Source organism: Trematomus bernacchii, unplaced genomic scaffold (assembly GCF_902827165.1).
Source record: "Trematomus bernacchii unplaced genomic scaffold, fTreBer1.1, whole genome shotgun sequence".
Lineage (NCBI taxonomy): Eukaryota > Metazoa > Chordata > Actinopteri > Perciformes > Nototheniidae > Trematomus > Trematomus bernacchii.
Window position 1 is genome coordinate 8,865,176 of NW_022987727.1, and position 19,993 is coordinate 8,885,168.

Below are 19,993 nucleotides of genomic sequence, written 5' to 3' on the forward strand. Positions count from 1 at the left end.
TTACGCTGGTATTGCGGCAGCGGTGCGCGGTAAGTAAAATCAAGCGCACCCTGTTTTTTTTCTGTAGGTAGTCTCTCAGTGGACCAATCACAGACAGCGGTGATGTAAACAGGAAATTGCTAATGCAACCGAGAGCAAACAAGAGAAATTAGACAGGAACTTCTAATATCTTTACGGGAACAACGTATAATTTCGCTTTCACAACCGACATTTTAGGATAACGACTTGCTCTGTTGTTGAAACAAGATTTTCGGCTTTTATACGGCTTTTACGATATTTCTCTGTCTACCTCGACGAATTAGTGTGTAGTATTAAATGGAGGAACGCCAAAAGAAGATCCTCCAGCGCAACAGGACCAGTCTGGTGAGAGACTTGGACCCATCGAACCTTTATGATGGTCTTATTGAAAAGGGAGTTTTTACCCAAGACATGATCGATGAGATCAAGGTAAGACAGCTGTATGGGTCACGTCATTAGGTTGCAGATTAATTTATACATTAAGTAGTATTTATTCCAGTGTACAGTAATTAATTTCACATTCTGTTCTTGTTCATCTTGTTCTATTTTACATAGACACCTGCATTAACTTGATCACTTTCAGCATTCTCTGCCACATTTAGCTTATTGTATTTTACATGTACTTTATATCGTTGTTCACTTATTCTGCTTTACTTGCACATTGTTCTTGCAACATAATCTTGCACTGATTTATTTCTTCCCTGTTTCTTCTTGCACAATTGTTATTGTTTTTATTGTTTTATGTCTTATATGTATGTTGCATTGTTGGAGGACCCTGGGATTGTAAATGCCATTACTACACTTTAGCTACTGTGCATATGATCATAAAGCCTTTGAATTTAATTGAATTTGAATTGAGGTTAATAATACTTTGTGGGATTGCTATAAACAGCACTTATTTGACTGTGGTGTTGGTACACCTGTCTCCTGTCAGAGCTCAGGGGCCAGACGTGATCAGGCCAGGCAGTTGGTCCGGGACTTGGAGACCCGGGGGAGTCGAGCCTTCCCGTTATTTCTGGAGTGCCTTCAGGAGGCAGGGCAGCACAGTTTGGCAGAGCTCCTTCAGAGTGGAGTTCCATCAGTTCAGCTCCAGCCTGCTACTCCTACCCAGACTGTACGCCCTGTTCTCCAGCCTCTGCCAGTGTGTGAGTGTGTGATACTGCACTTTATTTCACCTGTATTAATTTCACAACAGAAACATAACTCTGGTCCTGTAATATTAAAGGCAGACACCACAGGGGAATAAGTCAAATGTTTAACTATGAGATATTACCATTAATATCATCCAGATGATTATTTCATTTAGGATTTTTTTTTTGTATAGCAAGTTTTTTTTAAATGTTATGTATGAATGTGTTATTGAGGCATTGTCTTAGTAAATGTGAGCTCATGTTCATACGTTTTCATATTTTGTGCTACTGAAGTTGAGAATATAAGAAAAAATAGTTTGGGGTAAACAGCCATTAAATATATTTATTTTAAAAATGTACATTTTACAAGATACTACACATAAACAGAAAAATCAACTAATAGATATCACCATAACACTTTGCAAGTGGTTTACTTACATTAAGACGTGTATTTTTTATATAACTTCTAAAATGTTATGTTTGAATAAGCAAATTAAGCCATTTAGGAGGAATCTACAGCCCAACTACAAAATAAACACCTTAATGTGTATTATGGTGTTTTTTTGTCCATTAATCTGAAAGAAGACCTGTTATGGAAGAAAAATGGCCAAAAATCACAAAATGTACCATTCTTTGATGTCTCATATATATATATATATATATGTATGTATGTGTGTTTTTATTTCCCTATTAGCCTCTCCTATGGATGTTGATAAGAACATTAAATATGCTGTCCGTGTTCATCCAATACCAAGACCCAGTACTACTCCTACTCCATGTAAGCTTTATGGTACATTTCAGTGTTCTTTACAGACTGGTATGTTTATTGATGGTTAACACGTATTCATTCTCATGTCACAGCACCTGAAAGGGAGTACATGAGACCGAGGCCACAAGGCAGAACTAGACGGGATAGTATTCAGGTAAGCAGCATTTATTTATCATGTGCTTATGACCAACAGAAGATAAAAAGTTTGGAAGAAGCATTATATATTAACATCATGTCTCCTTTTTCCTCTACGTGTGTCAGAGCTATAAAATGGATGCCAGCCCATGTGGACATTGCCTCATCATAAACAACGTAGAGTTTGAACCCGAGAGCGAGCTGAGCTATCGCAAAGGCTCCAATATAGACTGTGACAAACTGGAGAGTAGATTCAAGGCACTCAACTTTATTGTGGAAGTTAGGACGAACCTGAAACAAAGAGTAAGGAGATCTCTTATTTTTCTGTGTATTAAAACTCATGTGAAAATGCATAACTACTATATAGCTAACTGTTATCACTGCATTTCAGCAAATCAAACATGAACTTTCATCTTTATGTAAGAAGGACCACTCACAATATGACTGCTGTGTGGTTATCATGCTGTCCCATGGGACTGAGGTAAGCCATGTCCTCATGTTCTTTTGTAAAATCAGAAAACACTTTTCTCTCTGGCCTGCTCAAGTTCAAATCCAAACGCCTTATAATGTACGCTCATATCTTTTTTTGTAGGTGAGTCACAACCGATTCCCTGGTGCTGTGTATGGTGTGGACGGACAGCATGTCCCAGTTCAGCACATCACAAACTACCTCAATGGCCAGCATTGCCCGTCTTTACAGGGCAAACCCAAACTGTTCTTCATCCAGGCCTGCGGAGGAGGTAGCTAACGCAGAACATACAGTTAATATAACTCAGTAACAAAGCATGTGTACATTTTCTTTATACTTTTGTTGAACATCTTTAAATTACAAACTATTATCACTGTTTAACACGTTTAACACCAATTCCAAGAAAGAATAATAATCACAAAAAAACTTGCTATTAAATAGAAGGGGGTTTATTAAATATATAACGTAAGTACAAAAATGAATTGGGTTTAGGTAGAAACCCATTTTGTTTAAAATGCTCTTTGGAAAAAGTTACATGCAAAAAAGATGTACCTTTATTGAAATGGCATGGTCATGTTAAACCTAAAAGAAAATCTGGTATGTTTGAGAATCACATGATTTCAGGTAAAACATGACTGTACCATTTAAAAAAAAATTGGTCTTAAGGCACTCTTTTGTTAACGATTAAAAGAAGATTTTCAATGGCAGAAAACTGAGCAAGATTTATATAATACAATTTGTTAAAACAAATAGTCTGAACTCTGTTTTGCATTAGAAACACCAAACTAAACTATGATATTAGACCGGTATAACACCCTTTATAACTAAGTGCTCTTGCACCCTGTCCCAAAAACAAAATAACAAATGTTTCTAAAATATTTAATTATATTTTTTGACAAAATACACACAGATAACCATCCAAATGAACGCTTAAGAGTTCCCTGCCTGGATAAATATCTGTAATGAATCCATAAGTTAAACTTGTTGTTGCTCTTGTCCCGCAGGTGAAAGAGACACAGGCTTTGAGGTGTCCCCTGACGAGGTTGAACCCTCCCATGGTGGAGCGGATGATCAGACGGACGCCATCCCAATGTCGTCCAGCAGCGACTCTCTGAGCATGTCTGATGAACCAGATGCCAGAGTAACGCTGCCCACCCCCAGTGACATCCTGGTGTCCTACTCTACCTTTCCAGGTGTGTATGTGTTGCAATTATTATTCACCTGATTTATAACTCTAGAGATACACTTGCTTTGTATGTCCTTCTAATGCCTTTTGTGACAAACGCAGGTTATGTTTCCTGGAGAGACACCCAGTCAGGCTCCTGGTACGTGGAGACACTAGATGGTATTCTTGAGGAAAATGCTGCTACCGATGACTTGGTCACAATGTTGATGATGGTGAGCTTTTTACCATTTAGAGCTTTTTTAATTTCAAACATGGACACATCTGATTGTTGTTTGTGCTTTTTTTCAGGTCAACCATGAAGTCTCTCAAAACTCAGCAAAAGGGCTCTACAAACAAATGCCTGGTTCCTTTAACTTCCTCCGCAAGCTTCTCTACTTTCAAACCCAAGCATAGCGGCAGAGTTCCGCTTTACATTTTTCAGTGTCACGTTCAGGAAAGGAAAGTTTACTTCATGGATGTAATTTCAAAGATTCAAAGGGTTTATTGTCATATGCACAATAGCCAGAGTGTAGTTGTTGGTAATGGAAATCTAAGCCTCAGGCTCCTCAAACAATGCAACATACAATACACTTGAGACATGAGAAAGAAAATAGTGCAAATAACATCATTGTGCAATTGGGATTTCTGAAGTGTATGAACTTGTTAAATTGTTTTTACAGACACAATCATGTCTTAGTGTACATTTCTATTGTTTGTCATATCTTGCAATGTTTTTAATTGTTTTAACTTTTTGGGTTATGGTGTAGAAAATATTTATGTACAGTGAAAATGTTCTCCAGTTTATAGGCTTGGTGTCTTATGGACACCAGCAGCTGTTGAATTTCAAGAGTAGACAATCAACATAATGTTTAATTTGTACTCTGCAAATTGATATTAAAGATGTTGCTTTCTTATAAATGTTCATAAACAAATGTGAAGTTATGTCTCTTCTAAAATACAACGCACAAATGAATGCAAAGTTATTTTTATCTTTATATCTGTATCGCTGCCTCTAATTTAAAGGTCACCTATTATGCAAAATCCACTTTTTCATGTCTATTATACATAAGCATGTGTCCCCTCTGTGTAAAGAGATTATCCATTTATATAAAAACCTGTCTGAAAATGAGCTGATCAGATTTTGGCCACTTCATGATGTCATAACTTTTTTTGGCTTGTGTAACCATTAGCCAATCACCAACCAAGGTAACCCCCCCCCCCCCCCCCCCACCTTATCACCTGAATCTCCTCCTAGAGCACCAGTGTTCTTTTTAATCAAATATCTCTCAGAGTGGCTCCTTATTTTCATCTAAATTAACGGTCAGAATCAGCTGTTTGTAGATATCTGAGACCTATAATATATTGATGAAAAACAGTATAATAGGGGACCTTTAAAATGTTTTTCTCCATTCGTAGATCAATTCTTTTTTTAATTAAATAATTAGAAAGATACAGATTTTACCTTATTAAAATGTATTGATTTTGTTTATTTCACAGGCACAATGAACAGGAGGCAAACAAAATGCTGTAGTTGCTGCAAAGTTTGTAGCCTAAAAATAGCATAAGATGAATACATAAGCAATAATAATCAGATGTAGGCCGTATCAATTTCTGTAAAATTAAACAGGGATAGACATGGGCAGCAGTAAAAGCAGAGCAGTTACATAACAATGTATTGAGCATTGGGTTTTTATGAGTTATGTAAGTATTTTTGTATAATAATGAAACTATTTTAATGCTTGGCACAATCTGGTTCTACCAAGATCTTTGTTTTGACAAACTATTGCATACCAAGTATGTTTTTGCCCTATGTGTCAAGTCATCATGGCGAAATCATTGTTAATCTGAAGTTGTTTTTCCTACTTCCTCTTAGCCTCACATGTTTTAAAATCAAGTCCTGCACATGAGGGTTGCTTGAGAAGTCACTGTTAGCATACTGAAACCACAAAAAGATCATAATAAATGTGTAAAATATAATCTGTTAAATCAGCCGCATGTTTCTTGTCTGTTTGTGATACATTTTTCTTATAATTTGATATCGAGGTAATGATTCAACAGAAAATGAAAGAAATGTCTGTGCTTAAGCAGAGCTCCACTTCAGTGGCTCTCTGTGCCTGATGTTTTTCTGGGTCTTCAAGGAAGTCCAGAAAACAAAAATAAGTGCTTGAGAGTGTTCAAGGAAGACAACTGAAAATGTCAATACAATAGATAGTCATCAGTTTGCAGGAACAACCATCTCATTTATGTAAAAGAGGAGGAAACTGAGAAACCTGTTTAGCCTAAAATATGTTTCAGTTTTTCAACTAAAATCTGTGTCTCAACCCAATGAAAAACCTTCCTTCCTTATATGGTGTTCATTTGTCATACCTACATGCCATGTAAAATTACTGTAAAATTAAACAGGGATAGACATGGGCAGCAGTAAAAGCAGAGCAGTTACATAACAATGTATTGAGCACGGGTTTTTATGAGTTATGTAAGTATTTTTGTATAATAATGAGACTATTTTAACACAATAGCTATGGTAGATGGTCTTTCAGAGAAGACTTCATGACAAACTTTATGAATCTGTTATATCTCTACACTGCCACCATGGGTCACTATAATGTAAAAATGTTTCTTAATTCATTTCAAGTCGCCTTAAATCAGCACACAGCTTTAAACAGATGTTTATCACTTATACCCTGAACAGCCTCAAAGAAACACTAACATGGTTGTAGACTATTTTCACTTCTTCATATTCTAATATAAAGTATAATTCAGTTTAGGTCTTAATTCTGGACAATAAATGAAAAAATGTCACAATTAAATGTTTCCAATTATTGACAGTCTTCGAACGATAAAAATAACTTTTCAAAACGTTTACACATAAATAATGCTAAATCTCCTATTTAATACTCTTGATTTGATATTGAACACTTCATGTTGTTAGGGTTCGGCAAAAGGTAGGACCCAAATGCAGATTAAAAGGCAAGCGGGTTTCAAAACAAAAGTGAGCTTTAATAAAAAAGCTGATGAACGTAAATAACATGGCATGAAACACATAGGTAACACGAGGAAGATACAATACCAAAAACGATCGTGACCAACATGGAGGGAGACAGGAAAAACCAACAATGAACCGACAAGACACAGCTGGGGTAAGGGAGGCAGAAACACAAGGGCAACAGGTGAACACAATCAGACACACCAGGGAAACTAACGACAGGAAGGCAAACACAGGAAGAAGGAACAGAGAAGACACAAGGAGGAAAACATTTCAAAACAAAGGTGGAAAATGAAAACATAAATACAAAACCGTAACAGAACCCCCCCCTCAAGGGATGGATTCCAGACGTCCCAAGAAAACCCCAAAAAGTCCAAAACCTCTAGAAGGGTGGGCGGAGGGGGCCCGGAGGAGGGACGCACAACCAGGACCAAAAGGGTGGGTGGAGGGGGTCCGGAGGACGGGCCCGGAAGGGGTCCCGGGCGGACGGCCCAGGGGCAAGGCAGAGTCCAAAAAGGGGCAAAGGCCACAGAGGGCGAACTCAGGGGCCCAGGCATGAGAGCGAAGGCAGTGGCTGGAAGAGTCAGGGGGCCGGGCTCGAGGGCGAAGACCGCGGCTGGGGAACTCAGGAGGCCGGGCTCGAGGGCGAAGACCGCGGCACTCAGGGGGCCGGGCTCGAGGGCGAACAAGAAGGCGGCGACGGGACAGCTCCGGAGGACGGGCAGGAAGGCGCTGACGGGACAGCTCCGGAGGCTGGGCAGGAAGGTGCTGACGGAACAACTCCGGAGGACGGGCAGGAAGGCCATGACGGGACAGCTCCGGAGGACGGGCAGGACCCAGTATCGGCCGGACAGGAACCGGAGCCGACGGGACAGGCGTAGACGGGATCCTGAACCAGACATTGGCTGGTGTCAATGGGACCTCGGATGGAGCAAAGGCTGGTGTCGACTGGACCCCCAATGGAACAGGACACAGAGTTGGCAGGACCCCCGGTGGAACAGGTGTCGGCGGGACCTCCAACAGGACAGGACATGGAGTTGGCAGGACCCCCGGCGGGACAGGTGTCGGCGGGACCCCCAACAGAACAGAACATGGAGCTGGCAGGACCCCCGGCGGGACAGGTGTCGGTGGGACCCCCAACAGGACAGGATATGGTGTAGGCAGGAAATCTGGCGGAGCACGTGTCGGCGGGACCCCCAACAGGACAGGATCTGGTGTTAGCAGGAAACCCGGCGGAGCAGTAGTCGGCGGGACCCCCAACGGGACAGGACATGGGGTTGGCAGGACCCACAGCGGAACAGGTGTCGGCAGGAACCCCAACGATACTGGACGTGGAGCCGGCAGGACCTTCAGCGGAACCCCCAACGGCACAGGACACAGGGCCGGCAAGACCCCCGGCAGAAGAGCAGTCGGCGGGACCCCCAATGGGACAGGACATGGAGTTGGCAAGACCCACGGCAGGAGAGTAGTCGGCGGGACCTCCAACAGCACAGGACATAGGGTTGGCAGGACCCCCAGCAGAAGAGTAGTCGGCGGGACCCCCAACGGGACAGGACATAGGATTGGCAAGACCCCCGGCAGAAGAGCAGTCGGCGGGACCCCCAATGGGACAGGACATGGAGTTGGCAAGACCCCCGGCAGGAGAGTAGTCAGCGGGACCTCCAACAGCACAGGACATAGGGTTGGCAGGACCCCCGGCAGAAGAGTAGTCGGCGGGACCCCCAACGGGACAGGACATAGGATTGGCAAGACCCCCGGCAGAAGAGTAGTTGGCGGGACCCCCAATGGGACAGGACATGGAGTTGGCAAGACCCCCGGCAGGAGAGTAGTCGGCGGGACCTCCAACAGCACAGGACATAGGGTTGGCAGGACCCCCGGCAGAAGAGTAGTCGGTGGGACCCCCAATGGGACAGGACATGGAGTTGGCAAGACCCCCGGCAGGAGAGTAGTCGGCGGGACCTCCAACGGCACAGGACATAGGGTTGGCAGGACCCCCGGCAGAAGAGTAGTCGGCGGGAACTCCAACGGGACAGGACATAGGGTTGGCAAGACCCCCGGCAGAAGAGTAGTCGGCGGGACCTCCAACGGCACAGGACATAGGGTTGGCAGGACCCCCGGCAGAAGAGTAGTCGGCGGGACCTCCAACGGTAGAGCACATGGGGTAGGCATCGGCCGTAGAGCCAACAGGACACGGGGGGCTGGCGTCGGCCGGAGAGCCAACAGGAGACGAGGTGCTGGAGTCGGCCGGACCACCGACAGGACACGGGGGGCTGGCGTCGGCCGGGGAGCCAGTACTGGAGCCGAAACTGAAGCCGGAACCATGGCTGCTGGGGCCGGAACTGGGGCCGGAACCATGGCTGCTGGGGCCAGAACTGGGGCTGGAACCATGGCTGCTGGGACCAGAACTGGGGCTGAAACCATGGCTGCTGGGGCACGGGCTGGAATCCTGGCCCTGCGTTTCTTAGAAGCCTTTTGGAAACGCCGTGGACCTCCAACAGGACAGTAGTCGGATCCCAGGAAAGGGTTAGAGGCTTGAGAAAAGTTTCCAGGACTACATGTAAAAAGATGTAGCCACTCAGGCAACAAACCCCTGAGCCAGGGCTTGCGAGCAACCTCCTGGCGTGCTTCCTTCAAAGCAGCCACTCTACCCCGTACAGATGTGGCGTTATACCAGGTATAAAAAAGGTACTCAAGAGAGTACCCAAGACGTTCCGCCTGTAGCATCAAAAACTCTGAATCTGCTGAGTCCAAAGCTGGTCGGTTCATTCTGTTAGGGTTCGGCAAAAGGTAGGACCCAAATGCAGATTAAAAGGGAAGCGGGTTTCAAAACAAAAGTGAGCTTTAATAAAAAAGCTGATGAACGTAAATAACATGGCATGAAACACATAGGTAACACGAGGAAGATACAATACCAAAAACGATCGTGACCAACATGGAGGGAGACAGGAAAAACCAACAATGAACCGACAAGACACAGCTGGGGTAAGGGAGGCAGAAACACAAGGGCAACAGGTGAACACAATCAGACACACCAGGGAAACTAACGACAGGAAGGCAAACACAGGAAGAAGGAACAGAGAAGATACAAGGAGGAAAACATTTCAAAACAAAAGGTGGAAAATGAAAACATAAATACAAAACCGTAACACATGTGATGTACTTGTTAATGCAAACTTCCATAGTTGGTTACTTAAGTAACGAACTCCTCTTAGTAATACTACCTAAAGGCTTGGTTTGAATATGATAATGACATGTTGTCATCTAATTCTAACTAAAGTGATACATAATAATAAAGCTTTATTTGTAGAGCACTATTCATACAGGTGTGGCTCAAAGTGCTTTAACAAAATGGAACACATCAAAAATGAAACAGAAAACAAGAAATTCAATTCAGGTCAAACATTAAGATTATTAAATTAAATTACAATTCAAGGAACACAAGGAGTTAAAAAAAAAGGTATGATAATAAAAAAGTAAAATTAAATAACTAATGATCCAAAAAGTTCCAGCAGATAACCCAAGAGGACATAAGGCACAATTAAAAAAATATCTCTTGTTTTAAAAGACTAACTAAAGGGCAATGTCGTAATAAAAAGTTATGTCTTCAGCTGTCATTTAAAAATGATTTTATTTTGGGTGAATTTAGGAATATTTTTGAAAGCCTGCTTACAAGGACCTTAGGGCTTTTCCAGGGACATAACACGACAGAGAATCCGTGATATATGAGGGTGCCACACCATGAAGAGTAACGTAGCTAAAACAGGAGTAATGTGCACATTTTTCTTGTTTTTGATAAAAGCCTATAGCAGCAGAGTTTTGAATAAACTGCAGTTTTTCAATTGACTTTTTGGGAAAACCTGTAAAAATAAAAGAGTAGTCCAACCTACTTTAAATGAATGCATGAGGTGTATCAGTGTCTTGTTTATTTAAAAACAGGACGCACTTTGGCAATATTTATTAGAGAGAAATGTGCAGTAAAAGCAACTCTGGAATGCAATGGAGCCACCCATGCTTGGCACAATCTGGTTCTACCAAGATCTTTGTTTTGACAAACTATTGCATACCAAGTATGTTTTTGCCCTATGTGTCAAGTCATCATGGCGAAAACATTGTTAATCTGAAGTTGTTTTTCCTACTTCCTCTGAGCCTCACATGTTTTAAAAACAAGTCCTGCACATGAGGGTTGCTTGAGAAGTCACTGTTAGCATACTGAAACCACAAAAAGATCATAATAAACGTGTAAATGTGTAAAATATAATCTGTTAAATCAGCTGCATGTTTCTTGTCTGTTTGTGATACATTTTTCTTATAATTTGATATCGAGGTAATGATTCAACAGAAAATGAAAGAAATGTCTGTGCTTAAGCAGAGCTCCACTTCAGTGGCTCTCTGTGCCTGATGTTTTTCTGGGTCTTCAAGGAAGTCCAGAAAACAAAAATAAGTGCTTGAGAGTGTTCAAGGAAGACAACTGAAAATGGCAATACAATAGATAGTCATCAGTTTGCAGGAACAATCATCTCATTGATGTAAAAGAGGAGGAAACTGAGAAACCTGTTTAGCCTAAAATATGTTTCAGTTTTTCAACTAAAATCTGTGTCTCAACCCAATGAAAAACCTTCCTTCCTTATATGGTGTTCATTTGTCATACCTACATGCCATGTAAAGAATGTCAAATGTTTTGTATAAAAGGCGAGGTCAGTTCTTCACCTGGCAGAATAACCGAGTAACCAATCAGTCCTGCTATCTACGACTAGAGCTTCTAGAAAACATGCTTCGCTTCAGAGTCAGTGCAACCCTGCGTAAGTACACAGCCGACTAACGACTAAAACAATACTTATGTGGGTTCAAGTAAAATACAAATTATAATAGATTCTATCTTGATAAAGTAGCCAAAGTATTTATTTAAAAAATATATATAGAGTATAGATTTATATATATAAATATTCATATATATAAATTTTTAAAACCGTAAAGAAAAATTGATGTTGGGCTGACACCGTTTCACAGTGATGTTTCTTTTGCAGTTCTGGCAGCAACATGTTTGCTCATGATGAAGACAGGTAAATATCTGAGGAGGTGTGATAGCAACAGTGATTGCATTTGTTTTCTACAAACAGTATGAGGTTTGAACACACTCAAATAACTTCTGTCATTTAAGTGTTTGGCACAGAGAGAGTAACCACCTGTGGCGGCGTCTACAATGTCCATCGCCTGAGCTGTGGTACGACTTAACTCTTTGTGTACACTGTGCAAAAATCATACTCATAAAAGCAAATATAAGGGATGGGATTTTTCTTGTTTCTTAATTTCCTCAATTACTGTGTAAAAGATACTGGAGTGATCGTTGTAAAGGATGCACTGTATGGACGCAGAGACAGCGAGACTTGCATTAAGGGAAGACCTCATTCACAGATCTCAAATACACTCTGCTCTCTGGAGGGCACACTGGACATCATCAAGTTGAGGTACACATTTCTTGTAATATCATATTATAATAGGCATTATAATTAATGTATTCCAAATGCAGTGCCTTAAATGTATACTTTGATGACATTTAACAGGCAGTCATGCACTTTACCAGATGCAGCAGTTCCCTACTACTAATTTGGCTGATCGAAGTTGCATAAAGAAGTGGAAGAGCAAAGATATTTGACTGAATTGACGGAACAATTACATTATACTGTATATTAAACAAGAGTTTTACACTCTCAAGTCCTGGTTTCACATTATATATTGCACCTAAAGCTTGGGGTTGAAGATAAGTCCAGGTTACTACTGTACATTATTTACTCAATTTAACTTTAGGTGTGCTTTTACTCTGCGCTGAAGCAAACATACTCCTAATTTGTTTCCTACAGCTGTGACGGCAAGACGGAGTGTGAACTAAACCCAAGAGTCTTTTCTAAGGATCCCTGCGTTGGCACCGCCAAATACCTGGAAACCACCTATGACTGCTTCCCAGCAAGTGAGTCACATGTCTGCATTAAACTAACAGTAAAAACAAAGCTTTATAAAGTATCACTCCAGCCACAAACTGTTCTGTCTGCTGCCGTCTGGCAGGCAGTACCGCAGCATCCGGACTAAAATCACCAGACTGGACAGTTTCATCCCACAGGCAATAAGACTATTAAACACCTGAACTTGAAACAACATCATAACATTAATCTGGCTGCTACTTAGAAATTATTTATCAAATATATCATTCCAATCACTTGCACTATTTCACTATTTCACTTTTTTACAATTTTCCCTTTTGTATTTACTATTTACTTGCACTATTTTTTTTCTGTTTATCTGTTTTATTGTGTTGCACGGTTGGAGGAGCCTGTGACCTAAGATTTTCATCATCATAACTACACTGTAGCTATGCACGTATGACCAATAAAAACCTTGAACCTTGAACTTGAACCTATTATAATGTGATGTCTGATGTGATTCAATCATGTTATTTTGACAGTTAACTTTGATACGTGTGAGGGCTCTTTGGCACAACTCCAGTGCGGTAAGAAGCCTAATGATATTCTCAATACATCTATAAATCTACATTACAGTTCTGTCATACGTTGCCAATTGTCGTGTTCTTTTTGACAGATGAAGGAAAGATTATATTTATCTACGGTGCTAACTACGGACGCCATGACCATACCACCTGCTCTTACAATCGGCCCACTATCCAGCTTCAAAGAATCGACTGCTCTGACCATTCTCGCAAAGTTGCTAACATGTAAAGCTGCACAGCCTTTGTTAATATAGGGAGAACTATTTTATAAGCTTCATAAACATTTGCATTTAAAAGCAGCTAAAAATGCAAAAATAGGAATCTGCAAAATATTTTGTGACATACGATACTTGCTGATTGAAAGGTTGTGATTTTTATTTGAACCTATATGAAATATCTTTAGGTTTACACCATAGACTGTATATGTGGGTGTATTCACTCATGTCACTCTCCATCCACAGCTGCAATGGAAAAAACAGCTGCACTATCAGTGCAACCAATTCCGAGTTTGGAGACCCTTGTGGCGGCACTTACAAGTACCTGAAGGTTGCTTACACTTGTGTAAGTATCTCAAATGTCTACAAAGTGTTGCTACCACACTTCTGAAAAAAAGGCCAATTACTAAAACCTAAAAGACAATTTTATAGCGATGAAAGCCATCACGTTTTATGCTGTCCGTTCTTTAAAGTATTTGTCTGAAATAATATTTATTGTTCATTGCAGATCCTACAACCTCAACAGCGTCCAAACAATTAACCTGTTAACATAATGAAATGGCAGGCACATCACAATAAACCCCATGGAAACGAGATGGTGCATCTCAAAGTTTTCCTCTTAATAAACATGCATTGAAAAGAATATGTCAATATGTCAATTTGTTCATGTGTTGTTCAGCATTTATAATTATATTAGAATACCAATGTCGAGTAGTTTCACCCATACAGGTTGTGTTAAGGTTTAACGTTTTGATGGATTGAAGTGATGCAGTTTGTGTTCCTACATTGTTTAGGAGTTAGCATTAGCACTGCAGCTACAATGGCTAAGAAAAACTTAGACGTACAGACACTCAAGCTAAACAGCAAACACTGTGTGTGGTATATGAAATTAAATAAATAAAATGAAAGAAGGAGTATATTTTATTAAGTCTAATTCAGACATTTTTTGCTGCTGCTTAAAGGGTGACTGCCATTTTTAAAGTAATAGTAGTATCACAAATAAGTTACCAGTCAAAAATGTTTTAATTTCACCGTTTCACAGAAAACGTTTCTTCATTTGGTAAATAATACAAAAATGTTGATATTTGCTCAATGTTGACATATTGATCATGCTTTTGAGAAAGCAGCACTAAGGATTTATTAATATATAACATGTGGTCCAAAAATGTTGTCCATTAACCAAAGAGATTCGTAAGAAAAGGATGTAAAAGTATGTAATGTTTTAACATGTTGTCAATCCTTTGCCTTAATGTCCCACATCTTTAATCTGTTCAATTGAGATGTAATGCAAAAATGCAAATCATGAACTGATTTTGCTTGTTTTTTTACATGTATTAGTAATTTAATTTTTCCCTAGGAATGTGTAGGAATGTGTAAGTTTATATGCTCTTCTTCTTGCATTAAAACAGCCTTAGTCGTTTTGGAAAAACTAAGGGTTAAATGAAAAGGAAATTACATACCATTTATTTTCCTTTACTTAATTGGAATTGTAAGTCTTGCTTCGAATGCTTCTTCAGATTTTAGAGTGCGTGATGTCACAGCTAGAGTGGAGGACAGATTTAATTTTGCCTTCATATTTTCTTTTAAACCTGCCATAATTCCCAAACCCTACATTCCTGAGACATAATGTTTCATGACAAACGTAGGAAAACATCTCGTAGCTTGAAAGATAAAAAAGAAATTAAGCAAAAATAATTTAACAAAATGCCTCTTGAGGGCATGAAGTGACAAAAACTTTCAACATGTCTCCATTAAACCCCATTGTAACTTCAGCCTCACCTTTCCCCACCACAGCAGCCGCACACCTTTAGTTAATCTGCCAAAAAGGCCACATTATTAACCCGAAAGTACACAAAAAGAAAGTACACTTCAGATGCTCAAGTTCCTTGACATGCTTCACGCTTTGAAATTTCACCGATATCTGTTACGGTTCTTCAACAAAACATTCACATGTAACAGGTTTATCTCTCATTCAGAACAATGAAAATGCTCTCCTCTCACTGATCACCATGGAAACCTTTGATCTCTGGACACGTCGTTAGCTCAAATACAAACACCTGTGTCATGGAACACGATGATGTCATAACTCCAATTGACATAATTAGAGCAGCAGACTAATGAAGCTCAGCGCAAGTTCAACCAGGAAGACCGCCTTTACTCATTCACGTATTTCTATTCCCATGTTACTACTCTCTCTCCTCTCAATAAGTGACCGGGGGCGTCACTCTTCAGCTTAACCAATCACTTCGCTCTATTCCCAAGAGCCTATCATAGCGCTCTGTCAAACCTTTTAAGTCTGCTCTTCCCCCTCTGACAGCTGTCATTTCAGGTGACTCTACGTAGTTGGTAGTCGCAACAAACCTTCTAAGTAAAGCGCTTCTAAAAAGTAAAACTCAACATGTCCAGTTCGGACTTCTCTGAGAACGATCCCTTTCAGGAGGATCCCGATCCTGGCCCCGACATGCTGGCTGACACAGCTTCTACTTCCTCAAGCTACCGGCGCACGAGCATTCACTTGCTTGCCCGCAGCGGCGCAGCCTCACGGACAGCAGAGGCAGAGCTCCTCACCTCTCAACTTCAGCAGCAGGGCATCGTACCAGCACCAGGTCTCCCTCTCTCCCAGCTTCGTGAGCTCTCGGACCAAGTCCCACTCGTCGCTCCCCAGCCCATGCCAGCAGCTCCAGCCGGCCTCTCTGACAGACCAGGGCGCGCGCGCGCGCGGGCGCGGGCGCGGGGGTAAAAGAACAAGGAAGTCGAGCCCTCCAGCAGCTCCTCCCTCAAAGAAGACAACTCCTTCCCAGCCTCGCCCCATCGCTGACCAGCCCGTAAGCACCTTCAACCAGCCCTACATGGCCAACACCCTGCAATCCCTGGCCGATTCCATGCAGAGAATCGACACTCGCCTCCAGTCCCTGGAAAGGGTTTCAGCCGAAGCCTCCACTTCAGCAACCACCAGGGCCGTACTTTCTGCCATGGCGCAGCCAGTGCTCACGCCGTGTCAGGCCCTTTCAGTCCCACACACCGATGTCTCCCCTCATTCTCTGGCTTCTGCCATCCCACCCCCTCCTTCAGGTAGGCCTTACATCCCCCAAGCTGCTGATATTTCCCACCGGCTCAGGGCAAAAATACTTCAAGGGCAAGATATTAACCTGGTCAGCCTTATCCTACCTTCCCCCGAGTGTGACAAATCCATCGCCACCGGGGGAAACATCACAACAGTTTTCAAAACATCAGACCCCCGTCTCAACAGAGACCTTTCCATAGGCCAGTTCCCGGTTGCATTCGGCATATATCGTGAAGTAATATGCTCAGTCTACCCGGGAAGGAGGCATGAACTAGACGCTTATCTGGGTCTGATCGGCGATCTTCATCTCAAATACGGGAAAAGTGTGTTCTACGCTTATCACAAGAGCTTTTCAAGCAAAGCCGCCCTTCACATAGCTCACTCAAACATTCGTCTGGACTGGTCCATGCTGGACACCGAGCTGCTCGTGATGACTACAGGCGGCCACCAAGTCATCTCATGCAACAGCTGCGGGACCCCGGGCCACCTCTCCCCTTTCTACCCTTCAGTGCCTCTCTCTGCCTTCAAAGCCCCTTCTGCGTTCCAAGCCCCAAACGACAGACAAGGCCGTCAGGTGCAGTGCTGGCGTGAGATGCAGATCTGCAATAATTTCAATGAAAATGTCTGCACTTACTCAGCCTGTACTTTTCTCCACATCTGCAGTTTCTGCAAGGACTCGCACCCGAGGTCTGTGTGCCCCAGGCGCGGCGGCCGTCCCAAGATCCCTGCCCTGCTTCAGAAACCTCTTGGCGGGAAAACCTTCTGAACATTCACCCCTCCACTCCAATTAACATAACACACTTAGCAGCCGTCCTATCTACTCACCCAGATCCCGTGTTCGTTGACTATCTCCTCTCAGGGCTTTCCCAAGGCTTAAGGGTAGGGGTCCTCTCTTCCCCCACTGTGACCTTCGTTGCGAAAAACCTGCAGTCTGCCATCAAAGAACCCGCAGTTGTTTCTCAGCTCATAGAGAATGAACTCAGCAAAGGGTATATCATCGGCCCTTTTCACTCATCTCCATTCTCAGTGTTTCGCACCAGCCCAATAGGAGTAGCCACTCGCGAATACTCAGAGAAAAAAAGGCTAATTTATGATCTGTCGGCACCCCGCTCAGGCCCCTTTTCCAGCGTCAATAGCCTCATCCCATCAGAGCCATTCTCCCTTCACTACGCCTCGGTCGACAACGCTATTAAGTTAATTAAATTCGCCGGCCAAGGAGCCTGGCTCTCCAAAGCAGACATCACCGATGCCTTCAAAATCATTCCCATTCATCCGTCCCAGTGGAACATGTTCGGCATCAGGTGGGAGTCCAAGCTCTACTTCGCCGTCCGCCTCACTTTCGGGTGCAGAAGTAGCCCATGCATTTTCAATTCCTTCTCCGAGGCTCTTTGTTGGATCCTGCTGAACGTTGTCAGAATCCCATCCGTTCTTCACCTGCTGGATGATTTTCTCCTCATAGATCCCCCATGGGACAACTCAGGCGCTTCACTGCTTAAACTGAAACTCTGTTTCCAAGAGCTAGGCATCCCCCTATCCAAGGAGAAAACCATAGGCCCCGACACAAGTTTGGAGTTTCTGGGCATCACTCTCAACTCCATAGAGATGAAAGCGTCTCTCCCTAATGACAAACTGCAGCGCATACGCGACATCACTAAGTCCTACTGTGCACAACACATCATTACTAAACAGCAGCTGCTCTCCCTCCTCGGGCACCTTCATTTCGCCATGCGTGTCATCCCACAGGGACGCTCATTCATCTCCCGCCTCCTGGACGCAGCATCAGCTGTTAAAAACCTCCACGATCATGTTCCCTTAGACGAAGGATGCCGCTCAGACCTACGCTTCTGGTCCCTCCTGCTCGACCAATGGAACGGTGTCACTTTTTTCTACAACGACATAGTGCACTCCTCAGACTCAATGAGGCTTTTCACGGATGCCGCCCCATCCGCTGGTTTTGGGGGTTTCTTTCAGGGAGAGTGGTTTGCAGGTCCCTGGCCCCTCTCCTTCCCTAATCATGCCACATCCTCTGCCCTGCACGAGATCTACCCAATTGCAGTAGCTTGCTATGTGTGGGGCCACCTCTGGCTCCGGAAACGCATTTCAGTGCTATGCGATAACCAAGCAGTGGTCGGGATCATTAACAAAGCGCGCTCTCCATGCCCTGACATTATGCCATTCATGAGAAGCATCACGTGGTCCTCCATCACCCACAACTTCATTATCTCAGCCCGTCATGTTCCCGGCCACCTCAACGTAATCGCTGACTCCCTCTCTCGCTTTCACTTTCAGACATTCCGGAACCTCTGCCCAGAAGCCAGGCTGCAACCAGTCGGGATTCCCCCTCTTCATCTCCTCTTCCTCTTCTAAACACAAGCCCCTTAGTTAGGCACCTCGAGTCCGCCAGGTTTCTCATGAGGAAGGGCTTAGCCGCTTCCACTCTCAAAACGTATGATTTTGCCTGGAGAACATTCGCCATGTTTTGCTTTTCGTTAGGCATCCCCCTCAAACCCGTTCTCATCCACACTGTGTGCGCCTTCATGAGCTACTGCTTCACTGACCGTCACCTTAAACCCCAATACATTCCGGGTTTGGTAGCCGGGGTTCAGTTCAACGTTCGATGCTATGATCCCAGTTTTCCTAGTTTATTTTCTAACCAGGCAGTTAAGCTCATTCTCAAAGGACTTTGCTTTACTTAAATATGTGGTGTAAGGTTTTTGGGGGCCATAAAATAAAATTACAACAGGATTGTACGGTTACGAATGCATAATAAGTTAGTTATGATGTAGTTAAAACAATATTGGATGATAGTCATTATTTTTGAGTGTTTTGGACTGAGATAAATCATGGGTCAAAATTGACACGCGAACACCATGAACGGTAACAGCTTTCGAACACAACACAAGGGTTAACCTGTTAAGCCCGAGAGACCCCGGTACCGACGCCCTCCCGCAACATCTTGCAGGTGTCTGAGGGCATGTTCATTTAATAAACTATGAATGTTTTATATCCATGTAACGGGAAGAAACTCATCTAACTGATCGTTTTAATTTTTTTTTCAAAATAAAACCCACAATGCTAACGCTGAGCCTCTGAATTAGCAACGAGCGAAAAATGCGAACAGATTACTGCACCGAAATTCACTCACAAAACCTTATTATTTATCTTTTCTGCACATCACTGACATCGTTTCACATCGTGAGGTGACACAGAATCGATGGGTGCATACATTATCACTCCATGATACAAACTCGCGACTTTATAAACAAAAACAGACATGAAAACATGTGGCGCTAGGTAGCTAAAAACGCTAACATGGCTCACCTGTGTCTTTGTCTGGTCAAAAGTGGTCTTCAATGGCATTAAAACGATAAAAACGCTGCTGAAGTTAATCCATAGGTTAATCCAATGTGTCTGTGTCCCTTTGAAATGATTTCTGATAATCCATGAGCAATAAACCTCCTTTTCCGTTTCCAGATGTCAGAGCTACAGTATAGGTTCGCTTTGATGCAAAACTGTATGCGCGAAGCCCCCACCTTTTTGTTG

At 42.8% G+C, this 19,993-nt stretch overlaps 2 protein-coding genes across 2 annotated transcripts; both read left to right on the forward strand.

Moving 5' to 3' along the window:
- The first annotated feature begins 134 nt into the window (after nucleotides 1-134).
- casp9 (caspase 9, apoptosis-related cysteine peptidase) lies at nucleotides 135-4,773 on the forward strand. The gene is made up of 10 exons (XM_034145035.1): nucleotides 135-447; nucleotides 953-1,163; nucleotides 1,843-1,926; nucleotides 2,010-2,071; nucleotides 2,179-2,355; nucleotides 2,444-2,533; nucleotides 2,645-2,792; nucleotides 3,526-3,714; nucleotides 3,810-3,919; nucleotides 3,996-4,773. Exons 1-10 carry the CDS (start codon nucleotides 316-318, stop codon nucleotides 4,098-4,100), a joined length of 1,308 nt encoding a protein of 435 aa, XP_034000926.1. The 5' UTR covers nucleotides 135-315; the 3' UTR covers nucleotides 4,101-4,773.
- A 6,572-nt stretch (nucleotides 4,774-11,345) lies between these two features.
- Nucleotides 11,346-14,031, forward strand: LOC117494234 (L-rhamnose-binding lectin SML-like). The gene is made up of 9 exons (XM_034145036.1): nucleotides 11,346-11,471; nucleotides 11,697-11,732; nucleotides 11,831-11,893; nucleotides 12,002-12,137; nucleotides 12,531-12,637; nucleotides 13,130-13,174; nucleotides 13,264-13,396; nucleotides 13,633-13,732; nucleotides 13,895-14,031. Exons 1-9 carry the CDS (start codon nucleotides 11,441-11,443, stop codon nucleotides 13,925-13,927), a joined length of 684 nt encoding a protein of 227 aa, XP_034000927.1. The 5' UTR covers nucleotides 11,346-11,440; the 3' UTR covers nucleotides 13,928-14,031.
- The last annotated feature ends 5,962 nt before the right edge of the window (nucleotides 14,032-19,993 follow it).

Excerpts from the sequence above, each read along its gene's own strand:
- LOC117494234 (XM_034145036.1), top strand. The coding sequence starts at position 11,441 with ATGCTTCGCTTCAGAGTCAGTGCAACCCTGC. Across the intron at positions 11,733-11,830 it reads TTTGCTCATGATGAAGACAG|TGTTTGGCACAGAGAGAGTA; the intron begins GTAAATATCTGA and ends CTGTCATTTAAG. Across the intron at positions 13,733-13,894 it reads TGAAGGTTGCTTACACTTGT|ATCCTACAACCTCAACAGCG; the intron begins GTAAGTATCTCA and ends TGTTCATTGCAG.
- casp9 (XM_034145035.1), top strand. The coding sequence starts at position 316 with ATGGAGGAACGCCAAAAGAAGATCCTCCAGCGCAACAGGACCAGTCTG. Across the intron at positions 1,927-2,009 it reads CAGTACTACTCCTACTCCAT|CACCTGAAAGGGAGTACATG; the intron begins GTAAGCTTTATG and ends CTCATGTCACAG. Across the intron at positions 2,356-2,443 it reads GGACGAACCTGAAACAAAGA|CAAATCAAACATGAACTTTC; the intron begins GTAAGGAGATCT and ends ACTGCATTTCAG.